This window comes from Agelaius phoeniceus, chromosome 1 (assembly GCF_051311805.1).
Source record: "Agelaius phoeniceus isolate bAgePho1 chromosome 1, bAgePho1.hap1, whole genome shotgun sequence".
Lineage (NCBI taxonomy): Eukaryota > Metazoa > Chordata > Aves > Passeriformes > Icteridae > Agelaius > Agelaius phoeniceus.
This window is the reverse complement of record NC_135265.1, coordinates 102,881,055-102,897,239: the sequence shown is the minus strand read 5'-3', so window position 1 is coordinate 102,897,239 and position 16,185 is coordinate 102,881,055. Positions and strand designations below refer to the sequence as shown.

The 16,185-nt window shown below is 41.8% G+C and overlaps 1 protein-coding gene across 7 annotated transcripts in view; it reads left to right on the top strand.

The window, feature by feature from the left end:
• Positions 1-16,185, top strand: part of MTCL1 (microtubule crosslinking factor 1) — a 103,131-nt gene that overhangs the window by 79,405 nt on the left and 7,541 nt on the right. For all 7 annotated transcript variants that reach the window (XM_077184255.1, XM_077184260.1, XM_077184256.1 and 4 more), the window contains 5 exons: positions 2,107-2,274; positions 5,712-5,960; positions 10,045-10,350; positions 12,589-12,620; positions 14,264-15,818. In XM_077184255.1, the coding sequence (XP_077040370.1) occupies positions 2,107-2,274; positions 5,712-5,960; positions 10,045-10,350; positions 12,589-12,620; positions 14,264-15,818 (2,310 nt within the window). The remainder of the gene's footprint in view (positions 1-2,106; positions 2,275-5,711; positions 5,961-10,044; positions 10,351-12,588; positions 12,621-14,263; positions 15,819-16,185) is intronic.

Genomic DNA, 16,185 nt, shown 5'->3' with positions numbered 1-16,185 from the left:
CCTGTTGTGACATTAAGGGCAAAACTTCAAAGGACTTCTTATTCTGATTATTACACAAGGGGCTTGAAATGTTTGGAGAATTTAGCCTTAATTAGGTGGTAGAATAAAAATGCATAGTGGAAACATGAAATCTCATTGCATATTGAATAGTAGGTGATCTTATATGCATGATGGAGACTGCTGCTGGATAGCAGGAAACTGCTAATTGGCATTAAATGTTAATGGAATTAATTCTGCTTCTGTGGGTGCGTTTCTTGCAAAACCCCATCTTGTACACCATCACTTTTCATTAGGCCAACCAGATAGGTCAGTCAATGAGCACCTCCAGTCATTTCCCTACATCTAGTATATTTTTGCTAATGCATCAAATGACTTGGAAAAAGTAGACCACGTTTGTTTGTTTTTTAAAGAAAAAAGGCACCTTGGCATGTATAATTAGTGAATACAAAAATGGAGGAGGTGGGTTCAGTGATGCCAAAAATCTGATGAGCAAATGAAGTCAGCTTAGTTGTCTGCATAAAATTTTGTAAGTATTGCCATTGAAAAAAGCACATGACAATTATTTAGATTTTTGCATACTTCTGTTTACTTGACCTGTCTTCAAAGAAGCCTCCATGTAGTTACTTCATGAAATACCAGATAAGAGGGAATGCAGGAAGCCTTCACTTTGGAATACAAATTTTAAAAAAATTTGATTAGACTATCTTGCAAGGATGGAGACAACTAATTTGAGTTAGGCCTTCCCAATGGAGTTAACATATTCCTGAGAACCAGGTCATTAAATGCTGAATTTTTTGAGTAAGCTTTCCAATTTTTCTGCCCCTTGCTGTGTCTGCTAGTCAAGTATAATTTTCATAAAAGTATTTTCTAGTCAGGATAACTTGTCAGATATAATCTGTGGTTACTCCCTGGCGTTTGAGACACTCATTGGGAATATTTGATTTAAATTTTGGACAAATAATCATATATTTCTGATTCAATGACTGCAAGAAAAAAAAATTGTGGGAAACCTTTTCTTTTACTAATCCAGAATGAATATTTAGAAATTTTGTTTTGATATTTAACTTTAAAATGGCAGATTTTGCAAGTGCCCAGAGAATGCGCAGAAGGTAAATGCCAAAACTAAGGAAAAAGAAATAAGATTTGAGTAAGAATATGTGATGTCAGCTCTGGGCTAGACTTTCAGCTTAGCTCCACTCTTGGCTTCTGGCTACCACAGGAGCTCTGACAACATTTTCAGCATGGCCATGACACTCTCAACAAGACATGAATGGGGGTTTGCTCTTTGATCCCCTCTGCAAGAGGGAAGGGGCCTCCCTGGCCTTCCAGCCTTTGGCACCCAGAAGGTGCTGCTGCAAAGCTAACCTGGGTGCAACTGCCTGGTGTGGAGCAGGAATACAAAGTACAGACTACTGAGACCCCTTAGCAGAGATACTCAGCTCAAAGCCTCACTGTATCCCCCAAAACAACTTTATCTGATAATACAAAAGCATTGAAAAGTTATCCCCTTTCTTTTTATGTAGTTTACAAATATTTGGTATTTGATACAGAGCAACAACTGTATGTGTGAGACAGACATGTAACTATCCAACAAACCTCAGGAATGATACTCTAGCTTTGGTTTACAGTATTAAAAGAAGTTATTAATGATGTCCTCAGTCCAGAAAGATGCTTAGTGCCTTTTTCAGAGTAACTTAAGTACCTTTGGCTTTCAGGAAGCATCAGCACTAGGCCTAATGAGAAGAGAATCACTTTAGAGTTGTGACTAGGCCTAATGAGAAGAGAATCATTTAGTTTGGAAAAGACCTTTAGGATCATCAAGTCCAGCCATAAACTTGACGCTGCCAATTTCACCACTAAACCACATCCCAAAATGTCACATCCACACATCTTTTAAATACCTCCAGGGATGGTGACTCAACCACTTCCTGAGCAGCCTGTTGACAGAGAAGACATTGCTATTCTTAGTTTTCTCATGCAGAAGTTAGCCCAGGCACTTTCTCTTCCATGCAGTAGACACACAGTCATTTTTCATCCTAAAAAAAATGGAAGTGGGGATTAAAGCCAGCATCCAATGACAGCATTTTGTCTGCTTTGTTGTGCCAGGCGAGTGAAAACCGGAAGCTCCTGAACGCTCTGAAGGGTTTGCTGGATGACTTCCGCTCGGAGCTGCGGGACGAGGAGCGGGAGCGCCAGGGGCTCCAGCAGCAGTACGCCCTGCACAAGGCAGCCTGGGAGGTGGAAACCACTGAACTCAAGTGTCGCCTCCAACAGGTAACATGCCCTGAGTCCAGCACCTGGAAAGGACAGCTGAGGTGCTTAATGGAACAGCAAATTTACTGTGTCAGTGTTCCTCACTCGGGGCTCACCAAATGTGGTGGTGTTCACAGGGGTTCCAGGATGAGGGAAGAGATGAGAATCTTGACTCCATGTTTCAGAAGGCTGATTTGTTATTTTATGATAAATATTATATTAAAAGCAAATGATATATTAAAACTATACTAAAAGAATAGAAGAAAAGATTTCATCAGAAGGCTAGCAAGGAAAGGAATAGAATGATAATAAAGTCTTGTGACCAACCAGAGAGTCTGAGACAGCTGGACTGTGATTGGCCATTAATTAAAAACAACCAACACAGACCAATCAAAGATGCACCTGTTGCATTCCACAGCAGCAGATAATTATTGTTTTTCTTTTCCTCTGAGGCTTCTCAGCTTCTCAAGAAAAAATCCTGGCAAAGAGATTTTTCAGAAAATATCATGGCAACAATTTACGACAAACTGAAAAGGAACTTTAGTCATGCATTTTATCCTGGTGTCTGAAAGCCCTCACCTGAAGCCTGATCAAAGCTTTGCCATTTGAGTTGCCTCTTGGATTTCCAGGTGTCCCAGTACAAGGGCCCATGCAGTGGGCACTGCGTGATGTGGGTGAGAGCAAAGGAACTGAACCTCTTGCTGTATTTTCTCAGCAGAGTTGGGTGGTGATGTATCTGCTGTGGTAATGAGACATGTGGGTGTCTGTATTTATTGGAGAGAAAAATGTCTTGTGGTTGGCATGCTCACAATTAGCTCATCACTGTGCCTTGGTGTGTAACAACTGCATTATTTGATTTATAGCAGAGAAAAGAGTGATTCAACAACACTGAAGTGATAGATCAATATATTGATATTAAACCAGCCATTCAAAGCTACTGGTTAGTGATGGAAGAGAACGATCTCATTACCTGCCATGGGATACTGTTAGAAGTATTTGTATAAAAGCTGGTTCCAGGTGTTTCAGTGTCATGTGTATGGCAGTTCACAGAAAACAAATCTTCAAAAAACCCACAAGAATTGATTTCCAAAGCTGATGACATAAAAGCTCTTATTTTACACATTGAGGAGGGAAGGGGTGGGAGAATTAGTACATTCAGATCTTGAGAAAAATCGTACAGCTTCTTTGCAGAAGTAACATATAATAAAAATATTCACTGTTGAAGGATGGTACATTTAGAAGGATTTACTAAATTTTAGAGGCTCACTGTGACACACAGAGCTGAGATGTGAGCACTGCTTTTCCTGCCCAGGTACTGTGGGCTGCTTTCTCAGAATGAAGGAGGCAGCTTTCATTTTTAGCAGAGTCTTCTCCCAGAAGACTGAAATTCTTAAGTCTACTGCTTCTCAGTTACTAGCATTTCTGAACAATATATCACTTGAAAAAGGAAACAAAATCACTTCCTGTTTTGGCTCCTTCTGAAATATCTTGGTGACAGATTTACCTTAAGCTCAAGATGGCAACAAAGAAGGAAACATGGAGAAATTCTGGCCACAGAACTGCCAAGCTTTCCTACTTTGCCTTTGCATGGGCAATAAATCTCCAGGCTGCCACTTTGGCTGGTGTTTAGCACCGGGATGGTACTGCCACTCCTGCACAGGGGCTTCCACCCTTCCTTCTGGGGCTTTTACCAGGCTCTTTGCTACCTCCACTGCTACGCTGGAAATAATATACAACATTTGGTAATTATTGGGCAATGGGTGTTACTTGTTAGGGAGTTAGTGTTAGGGGCCAAACCCTGAGTATGCTTTGAGAATTTGCATTGAGGACATGGGACCCATTAAGGATATGGGAGTCCTTCACTAGGACTCTGACCAATGGTCCAGCTTCAGGATGTCTGGAGGGAATATAATGTATCATATCATATCATATCACATCTCATATCAAATCATACCATATCAATATCATATATCATATTATATCATATTTCATATCATGTGGTACACAGGTGTGAGAAAGATGATGTCATGTCAACTTTGTTAAAATAGGATGCTGCTCTTTCAAAATTTTTTTGTTTTGTTTTGTTTGCCTGTTTGGTCATTTGAAAGAAAACAACTGGACTCTGAGAATCAGTGGTAGAAGATGCCTTGTTAAGATTTCCCTGTCACTGCAAGTGGGTGTAACAGGATGTTCCCTGCAGCTCAGTACAATTTAAGTAACTCGAGCAATAATCTCTCAGTCAATTGTTTGGGGAGGCTGTTCCAGAAACTAGTAAGCATCACTCCTGAATCCAGTCTGAAATTTTTTTTTCTCAGAACCTTTGGGTTTATTTTCCACGTAGGGCAGGGTGAAGGTCTTGTCCTTCTCTCCTGCTAGAGGAATATGCTTCCCAGCAGACCTGCTGCCTCTCATTTTTGAGGACAATGGTAACTCCAGAGGTGGAAATGAGTTTTTGCTGCTTTTCACTCCATTTCACCTGCAGAGCTAGGGGATGGAGATGTATCCCATTCTGAGTCACACACACATCTACTGAGCTGTCAACAGAAGATCAGATTCCAAGGATAAATTCTTCACTCACTTGAACTTACACAAAACAATTGAGCACTTTTTCCCTCTGACAACAGACCAGCACTGGCCCAGCTTGACCAAAGAGGTTGTACAATCTCTGCACTTGGAGTTTTTTCAGGATCCAACTGAACAAAGTCCTGTATAACCCATTCTGACCTCAGAGTGTACCATGCTGGAAGGAGAGGGTTCAACTAGAGACTTCCTGACACCCCATGAAGCTTATATTTTCCTATGAATCTATTACCTTGGGCCAGCTCTTCTGATCTTTTTAAGCTAACCCCTGATCATGAAATTGAAGAAGGGAGGGAAGGTGGCATCAGACAATTGCCCTTAAAATCAGTTCAGGGTCCAGAACCTCAGAGATGGGGGGGATGATCCTGGTGCACCTGCTGCTGCTGCTAACACCTTCTCTTGCTGGAAGGCAGGAGAGTCATACAAGAGCACCACTGCTGAGGGTTGTTGTGGGATAGGCCTCTTCAGGAGATGAATTCACTCTCCTTAGGTTTCAGGTGCACCGAGCGAGAGCACAACAGCAGAGCAGTAGCTGAGGACATTGTCCTGAAAATTGCCTCAGAGATAATGATGAGGCTGGAGTTTATCTCCATGTTTTCTTCACTACTGGTCCTATATTCCCATCAGAAAGATCATAACTGGTGCCTTAAGAGCATGAAGAGCTTGAGAAGTTATTCCCTGTAGTTTTCACTGTCTTGATTTTAAAACTTTTTCCATTCTCAACATATTTGATCATTTATTGAGTCCTAAGATGTAATAATTGCTATTATTCTGTCATTACCTTTGTAAAGTTAGGTCTTTAACTCCAATCTATTGTCAGGCACAGGTTTTTATTGCAGAAAGTTGAACATCCTAGTAACATTTGACTTTATTGCCAGCTGGAAGGGAAGAGTGAGAGCACCTCCGGAGAAACAGGTTCAGATGCAAAGGGAGCTTTTAAAAGGGAAAGAGAGGAGCACAAGAAGCTTCTGGCTGACAGTCACAGTGTGGTGATGGACCTCCGCTGGCAAATCCAGCACAGTGAGAAGAACTGGAACCGGGAAAAGGTGGAGCTCTTGGACAGGCTCGATAGAGACCGGCGAGAATGGGACCGCCAGAAGAAGGAGCTGCTCAGGCGGATAGAGCAGGTAAGGAGCCCTCAGGTAAGGAGTCATCTTGGGTCAGCAGTGCCTGCCTGGAAGAATGAGGCCATTGTACCATTACTACACTCAGGCCAAGCTCAAGGGACAGCATTAAGAAGCAGCACAGGAATGATTTTGCTTCCTTGGCTACATTGATGTTTCTCATGTTATGAAACAATTTATATACACAAGGGAGTAAAAGGGAAATGCTCATAATCCTTATAAAAGACCACTTATGAGAAATCAGCTCTAGGTTAGAGGTCATTTCCCCATTTCAATTTCCCTGGACAAGTCTGGTCACATTCTGTTTGAAAGCTTTAGTGCATCTCTGTGCTGGAGCACTCAACCGACAGAGTTACTCAGAGTTTGGTACACAGCTTCTTGCTGAAAGAGACTGGTCATCTATGGATTAGCCACCAAAGATGCAGCTGCTGCAACTATTCAGTCTCAACTGAATGCTTTTCCTCTGGCAAAGGAACACAGGGGTTAACATGAAGAGCCCTGAATGATAACAAACACAGTTACCAGTACTAAATATTCAGAAGAATATTGGCCTCATGAATTTTGTGCAAACCTCTGTTATTACTTGCAAATCTGGGAATGCATACCTACCCCTTTGTTTTCATGCCTATCTGTATTTTCATCTGCTTAGTATTAGAGACAAATAATACCTAATGAATTTATTATCAGCCTGGAAGCCACACAAAAAATGAAGTTTTATGTGGGGGAGTTAAAATACTGTTTTTGACTGAACATTGTTCAGATCTGAGTCATGCATTCCAGGAAAATCAAGAGAAACAAGTGAAATTGTGGGTTCTCAACTAAATGAATGCTTTCTGTCCTTAGGACAGCAAAAATGGAACCACACCAGCCCTGTGCATGCCCTTTAGAGAGGATTATACTTGAGAAAAGCACAGAGTGGCCTCACAGGTTTAAATCAGTGAAAGCCCAGTGTAACTTCATGACCAATTTTTGCAAAGGATTCATTGTCTGTGTCTCATGTTCTCACATCAGGGCTGCAACAAGAAGTTAAAAAAAAAGAGACTAGGCTGGAAACATTATGAGTACAAGACTAAACCTCGGTTTGAGTTTTGGCTGTTAAACCCACAGAGAAGCTCTTAGGAAAATCCCATGCTCATGTGGGTATTTCTAAAATCAATGCTAAAAGTGTGGGTCTGCGTGGGCAGTGCCAAACATGAAGGTTTTATAGACCAAGAAAGATGATTTTTGAACTTCTAAATTTTGAAATATCAGCAATCTCTATTCTCAATTTTTTCATCTCCTATATATCTGAGGGGTTTTGTGTGTACTTCATGCAGCTTTTTGAGCTAGTCTTAATAATGCAATACAGTAGTGCTAAGTTAAAACCTAAGTTAATCTCCTAAGTTAAAATCATCAGAGCCTGCGAGCCTTATAGCAAAGGTCATCATACAAAGTTCCTGGCTTGCAGGGTTCAGTGGCAAAAGGTGCTTAGATAGTTCTCCATGGCTTGACTGGGCTGGTTTCTAACTGTTGGGTTGTCGTGGCCAAACTACCTCCTATGGAATCTTCATGCACAATGGCAATTAAATAGCTCTCAGAAAAATTTCCAATATACTAAGCACATAGACAGAAACTTTTCTTTGAAGAGTCACTGGTATACCTCTATGGATGTTTCTTTTCCTGTCCTTTCAAATTGTGGGGTTTTGACTATATCCTCCATAGCTTGAGGGACTTAACCTGGTTAAAGAGTGCTTTTTCCATTCCCTGGGAATGGGGCAGATTGAAGGAAGCCACAGAGAAATCCCTGTTGATGTTACCTAGCTTTTAATTCTCTTAAAACCTGACATAACCTCTCAGTGTCATCCTGGGAGAGCCTACACAATAGCTCTTAGCTAGTGCTGCTGGAACTGATTCCTTTTGTTATGTTTCTGAAACCTCTGGGCTTTAACTATATATTTAATGTGCCAACAGAGTTGTACACAGAATTGGCAATGAATAGGGGAAATAAAAAGTATTATATCAAGCTAACTTCAGAGGACTAAATCAACAGAAATAGCATTTGAAGTCTTGGCTACTTGCCTACAAAACTTCATAACTCTGTCTTTGCTTATAATCAAACATTTCCCTGTGTGACAGGAAGCTTCCAAATATTTGCAGGCTTTTAGCTGAATATCCTCTCAGATTGCAGTTGTGCCCTGCTTTATATGGAAACAATTAGTATATCTCTGAAGTCCTGCTCCCCAGGGTTTTGGTGTGTGTATTCCATGTATGGCAATACACAGAGGATGAGGAGACTACACCACTGTGTATGTTTGAAACAAAGTCTAAGAGATAGCAGAAGCGTGTGTGTGCCACATTTCACTCTAATGCTTTATGCCAGTCTGCTTTCACACAGCTCCTGAATAATACATGTATGATAAGAGGGAAATCACACCAATGTATAAAATATATAAAGTACTTTACTCTGGATGGTGATGGGAATTCTGCTCACATAGAAAAAAAGTGATGACCTACTTTCTTCAGAGCACACAGTTGTTGTTTTTTCAAGTACTCTGTCACTTTGTTTTCCCTTAGAGACTCTCCCTCCCCTGTACTCCTAAAACTAATTGTGCACAAAGCACGCTGACAAGTATTTCAACCCACAAGATCACCTGTATAAAAAGTTGTATATCTAAAGGTATAAACACATGGGGACTCAAAATTATTAGCTTTTATTAAAAAGTTAGGACAATATTTGTCACTTTAATTCTCCTGTCAGCTCTCTGAGGTTCAGAGAGTAAGGCAGTATCAGTACTGTTTTCTTATAAAGGTTTCCAGAACATTGTCCTTATAGGATCCCTAAAACTCTGAAGGGCTTGTAATTGGAACTATCTATAAAGAAAGCATGTAATTACCATTTCTCCTTCCTTTGAATCTTGCTCAAATGCTCAGGAATGGCCTCCAGGATCTCTTGATATATATTTCCAGCCCCTGCCTTTATAGGACACCTCCTTTTAATAAAGCTGTTTCAGGTTTTGTATATCATGAGCAAAACACTGAAGATGCACTTCCCTTTTTGTAGACCTGAATCAAGAAAAAAATCTCCCTGTTTTCAGCTCAAGTGTAAATTTAATCATTTGAGACCGAAAATGGTTTGGTCTAAATTAAGCAATATAATGTCTGTTTATTTTTCCAAACACAACAGTAAGATGAATATGTTTTGTAGGTTCTCAGTTTTCCAGGGCCCTAGTGAATGACTTGCATTTTCAGTTAATTGTCACTAATCTTAACATGCTACTCGAGCAAAACATCAGAGTTCTTATCAGGTTCCTGCAGTCATTTATCATGTTTGAAATTATCACTTACTTCATCCATCCTGTTGTATTTACAATTAAAAGAGAAGTTGATCACATAATCTAATTTTAATATTGGCAATTTCACTAATGGTTCACTTTTTGAAAAGTGTAGAGTTAATGGCTTTGATGCCCCTTCTGTAAATATACGTTTTCTTAGAACATGTTCTGCATGCCTAATTCATCCCTTTGACAATGTTGTTATGTACAAATACTCAACTTTCCAGCCATGAATTCAGGCTAGGCCATATATAAAACAAAGCTTTTGGGTTTTTTTAGCGTAATTTTCCACCTCTGGAAACAAGTGATATACATAAAAGCGCAATCTTTGTGTTGCTGAGCAGAAGAAAAATGTCTTTGTTTTGATGAGAAGGCAATTTGCGCACCCTTCCATCAGCTTCTACTTCTACTGCTGTCAAGCTTGCTTTTAAATAACAGTCTGTCTTGATTTGTTTCTTTAAAAGTCAGATTGCAGGCAGATGCATCATTTTGTATATACATATATACTCCGTGTGTATATATGTATACATACATATGTAAATAAGCAAAACTGTGCATATACACATTTAGTCACCCAAAATCCCATGAGTAATGGCATCAAAGTTCTGGAGACGTCTCCCTTTGTGGAACAACCAGCAGAGCAAGGCCAGTGTCCCCTGGGGCAGGGCTGTAATCCCCAGGGCATGGGTGCCTTGCTCCCAGGGAAGGATGAGTTCTGCCAAATGCCATACACTGCAGAAGTAATTGCTGCTCCTCTTGATGTGCCTTGTGTGCAGCTGCAGAAGGAAGCGAGCCCACGGCGAGGAGGTGGTTTGGTGTGTGACCCGAGCGAGAGCAGCCGGCGGCCGTTTGTGCCGCAGGGGAACTTCCGCGTGCCCCGTTCCATGGGCTCCAGGTCCTACTCGGACTCCGACACCATCCAGTTCGACGAGCGCTCGCTGTCCAAGCTGAAGGAGAGCGACCGGTGCAGCGGCACGGAAAACCTCTTTCTGGAGTCACTGTCCCTCGACTCCCCCGACGAGCCTGAGGAGCATCGCTCTCGGCAGCTGGAGAGGGAGAAATTCTTGACTGGACTAACAGAAGTATGAGTTTTTTACATTTTATCATGCTGTCATGTTGTCTCTTCTGCCAGAATCAGTACTGCTTCCCTGCTGTAGGAAGTGAGATACTGTGTCACAGGCACTGCTTACAGTTACCCAGTAGTAAATTTGGTATGGTCATGTTTCCATTCCTTCTTATAAGCTGATTAGACCAGTGTCAGTCACCTGACAACTGGGAGCCAGCCCGAAGGTTCCAAAGATTAATTCATCTTGTGGCCATTTATGTTATGTATGAGAACTATATTTGACACAACATATTGGCTTAGAAGGTCTATAAGTCTTTTCCAATTATGAGTAGGTACATATTTATGAAGAAACATGGGCTTTACTTTGTTAGTAAAGCAGTAAGTGCTGTAGAGAGGCACTTCTGATTGTTCTGCCACATTTGCCTTCTGAGCAGATCAGCATGAGTAAGTGAGATGTAAAAAAAATAAAGTTATTTATCAGCAAAGTACCTACCCTGAAGTCACACAATAAAGCTATAAAGATATAAAACACAGTGCTAAAAGATGACAGCAGGAAATGGCAAATGAAGTCTGTGTCCTCTACCATGACAGGCTTATTTTCATCAGTTCCAGGTCTTCACAGTTTATTTATATTGTTTCTGAGTGAAACCAAGCATCCCTGTCCCCAAATGCTGGTACAAAACAAAAGGATTGAGAAAACAAGTTCTTTGAGAGGAAGAAGAGAAAAAAATTTAGAGGCAAGAAATGTGACTGTCCTTGTTACATAGCTAGGTAGTTATGTGTTCCAGTTAGGTTTTCTTCCCTTGGCACCATAAGTGAATTGCTGGCAGTGTGAGATCCCATATTTATTATTTCTTAGCCTTTTTTTCCTACATGTCCAAGTGCTCAGCAAAGAATGTTGGTAACACTATCAGGGAACTAAGTTTTGTGCTTAATTTTGATTGCTGTTCCCATTCCTTCAAATTCAGTCTGATTTTCAGAGAAAATCTCTCTTCCCTTTTCTGTTTTTCAGATATCACCACCATTAACAAAAGGGTGGGCAGCAAAATTTGTTCTTGGTGATATTTGCATAGCTTCTTTCCTTCAAAGCATGTTTTGGGGAAACCTGGGCAAAGTAATTTTCCCTCAGAGGGTTTGCTGAAGCGAGACTTGATTGGAGTTTAATGAGTAGCTTAACTGAGGATGCACAGAGGCAACTTGCTGACTCTACCTTCCACTATATTTTCTTTTTGGTACTGGCTGCAGTAGAAGTCAATCCAGCCTTCACCCTGATTAAGCATTCACTTAGGTCAGATTTGCTCTGCAGTAACTCCACTGAACCACTGACGTTACTCCAGAATTATACCACAGTGAATGCAAGGAGGATCAGTTTACTACTATTTTTTTCCCTGACCCGGGATAAACACCAGAAAGGTATTTGCTGAGTTAAGCAGAGCTGTTTTTAAACAGTCCCAATTTGAAATGGACTTTTGGTAATGTTCTTGATTTCATGAGGTCAAATAAAATATGTACAGTACTAATGCTCTTTTTCTCCCCCCGATCCTATTTGCATTCCCTGTAGTTTACTAGAAATATAAGTAAACAGTTAAAATAAATGTAGAACAAATGCTTCAGAAGTAGCTATTTAAAACCCTAACTCGTTATGGGAATTGTCACAAGGAAATAACTGCCATAAAAACATCTTTATGCTATTAGCAAGCTGTAGGTATTCCATCTAGGAAACAAGCAAGTCTTCCCACACATTTAATATATCAAGCTTAAGGAATTTCAACTGGTGCCACTTGTTGGTTCCTAGAAAATGTATAATGAAATATTACATGAAAGAAACTCAGTTGATCTTTTATTTCAGCACAGCCAGGCCTCTAGCATAAAGTAGATTGCCTCTACAGAAAAAAGTCGCTCAAAAATATGTAGTCTGAAACAATCAATTGTGGGAATAAAAGCCTTTTTTGGCCTACATCTATTTGTGATTGCATGGGAATATAAAAGTTCAAAGCTGTTGTAGATTTGGCATACAGGCTTTACGTGTGCAGTGTGTTGTCCTGATGGCATTGCCCAGTCTCCTGCCTATGTACAAAGTGAAGAATATTCCCACTGGCACTTTAAGAATCTATATCAGAGAGAAAATCAAACACTTTTTAGAGACAAACATACCTGGTGCAACTAATGGGAAGTGAATGACAAAATACCTGTAAGCTAATGCCACCAACACCTTTAGAAATAACTTATCCTGCTTGTTTCTGTTTTCATTCAGGAGGAAGAAACACACAAGGGAAATCTTCAAAGGTGAGTAAAACTTGCAGTGGAAAGCCCAGCAAATACTCAACTGCTGGAGCTATGACTCTCTGCACCCAAGCCACAGGCCCAGGACATAGCCATGCCACCTCCTAAACTGCCTGCAAGCCAGATTAATGGATTCACCCAGGGATTAATTTGTCTCAATATGCTTCAGTTCTACTCTGATTAACTTGGGCCACATTCAGCTGTCATGCACAAAGATCAAAGTCTAGGAAAGTGCATGAAGCTGCAGCTTACAGTGAAATCTACACCTGCCTTAGCAAGCAGTGCAGTACACACTGCAGACATCCGTAAGGAAAGGAAACTAACATAAGGAAAGAAAAGTAAAGGAAAACACTTGGTGCTGAGGACATGATATGCTGCTGCATGTCAGGGATATTTTGCTTTGGACTGGTTCTGGTCTTATCCCATGGGTTGAATACCCACCCAACCCTAGAATGCATTAGTTGTGCTTCTGGAGAGCATCTTCCAGCTCATTTTCATCCCAAAGGAATGAAGCCTGTTCTCTCTGAGGTTGCCCTCCTGATGCAAACCAGAGCATCAGTCTATGAGATCCATTTAGAAACCATACTCACCTGAATCCCTAACAGAGACACACCCAAACTGCAGCAGGAGCTCTTGATTCAGAGTGTGACTCACAGTGTGACTTGGCTGTATCCTTTGGATCACTGATCCATGATTTCTGCTTGCTGATTTCTCATCCAGTTTGAGTTACCTCTTTGAACCAACTCTGATAAGTACACTCATTTGCATTTTTATTTAGTGCCATCCAAAAATTTTGATTTTTTTTCTTAAAATAAAGCAGTAGGATAACTCATCTGAATGCCTGTGATTTGTACAAATTAGTAAAATGTGGGAGAGCCAAGAATTCAGCATTATCACTTAGAGAGATTCCCTTGGTTAAACTTCAGCATAAGCTCAACTCACCAAGCCAGTTCAATGTAGCAGCTTTTCTGCTGGATGTCCCACATCACTGCACACCAGCTGTGCAGCCTGGGCAGTCTCAGAAGTGGGGGTAGACTTGATGATTTCCCAGCAGGTCAGAAATGCTCTACACTTGCTTTGAAAAGTGTGCCTCGTATGTTGACAAACATTCATTTCCTGTGAACGGTATAATTCTGAGATGCATCCTACTGCTCAACATTACAGATATTTGCCTAGCAGTAATCCATGAGAAAGCAGCAAATCAAGAACCTCTACTAAACCATTTGGTACTTTTAATGGCACATCACAGATGTTTGTGTTCACAGCTATAGCAAAGATAATAAAAGGGGACTTAAATGAAAGAAAGAGCTAAAGGAAGGAAAACTAGGAAAAGGTTTTTCATGCAGAGGGTACTTGGGGACAGGCTCCCCAGGGAAGTGGTCATGGTATCAAGCCTGCCAGAGTTCAGGAAGTGTTTAGACAATTCTCTCAGGCACATGGTGTCCTTCTTGGGGTATCCTGTGCAGGTCCAAAAGTTAGACTTGGATGATCCTTCCAACTCAGGACAGTCAATGATTCAATGATTGAAGTGGTTTTATATGTAAGAAGATAATGAATGTTGGGTATCCAGAGTTTGCTGCTGAAAATAAGTTACTCTGCAACAATTTCCAGGCTCATGAGTGACTCTCTTGTGTTCCTCTCTCCAGGGCAATGTCTGTTTCTTCCATGTCTGAATTTCAGCGCCTGATGGATATTTCTCCATTTCTACCAGAAAAAAATTTGCCTTCATCTGGCAGCAAAGATGACATAACGCCTCCCTTGTCTCCTGATGATCTGAAATACATTGAGGAGTTCAACAAAAACTGGGATTACAATGACACTAGGAGCCATGGTGGGGCAACTGAGAAGCCTGCAGAGGGTTGGGCAGAAAGGACAGAAAGTGGAAAAGCTGGGAAGGATCCTGCTTCAGATCCATTCCAGGCATCTTCATGGTACCTCACCACCAGTGTCACTATGACCACCAACACCATGACCAGCCCAGAGCACTGCCAGAAGCAGCCAGTGAGGAGTCACAGTGTTACTGACAAAATGGGAGTGCGGGTATTCCACAGCCCGCCGGTTGTCCGTAGGTTTGATAACTCAGTGATAGCTGGCAGTGAAGGGAAAAGCCAGGCTGAGCCAGATTTCCTCTTTTCTGTGACCAAAGCTATGGGGAACGTCACTGAGACAAAAGGTGCTTCCTCGGACATGTTTGGAAGGTGGTCCTGTGACCTGGCCAAACACCATAAAGATTTTCTGGAGAACGGTCTTCATCCCATTGAACGTCCTATTTGCACTACTGTGGGCTTTGCCTCACCCTTGCACAGCTTGGAGATGTCCAAGAACATGAGCGATGACATGAAGGAGGTCGCTTTCTCTGTCCGGAATGCGATACGCTCCAACTCCACGGAGCCCCAGTTCAAGGACACGGCGTGCCAAACCAACGGCATGAGGACGACAGGGACACAGACCACCCAGACCATCAGCGTCGGCCTGCAGACAGAAACCCTGCGCAGTATCACCAGCAGTCCACACAAGTGTCTGACACCAAAGGGGGGGTCCACTCCTGTCTCCTCACCATCCAGAAGCCTGAGGAGCAGGCAGGTGACCCCCGTCATTGAGAAGGTCCAGGCTAAGTTTGAACGCACATGCTGCTCCCCCAAATACGGCTCTCCGAAGCTGCAAAGGAAAGCCCTTCCCAAATCAGACCAGCCAAATAACCGGACTTTGCCTGGCACACCTCAGAAAGGATTCAGTGAGTCCGCTTGGGCTCGATCGACCACCACACGGGAGAGTCCTGTGCACACCACTATCAACGACGGCCTGTCCAGTTTGTTCAACATCATCGACCATAGCCCCATCTTTCATGAGACCTTCCAAAAATGCCCCAGATCTGGCAGCCGGTCCAGGTCAGCTGAACCCAGACCAGAACTGGGCACGTTGCAGGAGCCATGTACAAATGCCCGTGGCAGATCACCCAGTCCTCTCCGTCTGGGGACAGAGACACAAAAGGAAGAAGGATCTGAGGTGACGAGTATTAGGCAGGACTTATCTGCTCCTCCAGGGTACACACTTGCAGAAAATGCTGCCAGGATCTTGAATAAGAAACTTTTGGAGCATGCCTTAAAGGAAGAGAGAAGGCTACGTTCACACAGCCCACCAAATCTTAGCAATGACAACAGCACAGGAGAAATTGTCAAAGTAGATCCAGGGTCCATAGAGGTAATGAATTTGCTTGTTTTTCCTCCTATAGCTAAGTGCACTCTTCTTTGAGCAAATGTATTATGAGATCTCTTGCAGTCCTACTGAGTATTTACAGTGAATATCCTAGTCCTGTCCTGGTACCACCAGCAATTTCCAGTCATGAAACTTTGGATTAGTCACTGAAGAATGCATGAAAGAATTGAATTTCTATCCTGGCAGCTTATTTGGCTTGAAAGCATCAGCAAAGTTTTATCCTTTATGGGATAAAAAATCGTTCTTCACTGAATGGCTGGGATAAGGGTTTTCTGTCACAAAATACACCACACATTACAGATGCTCTAGGTACACTAGGTTTGAATAAATTTTTTATGCTGCATGGAAAGGT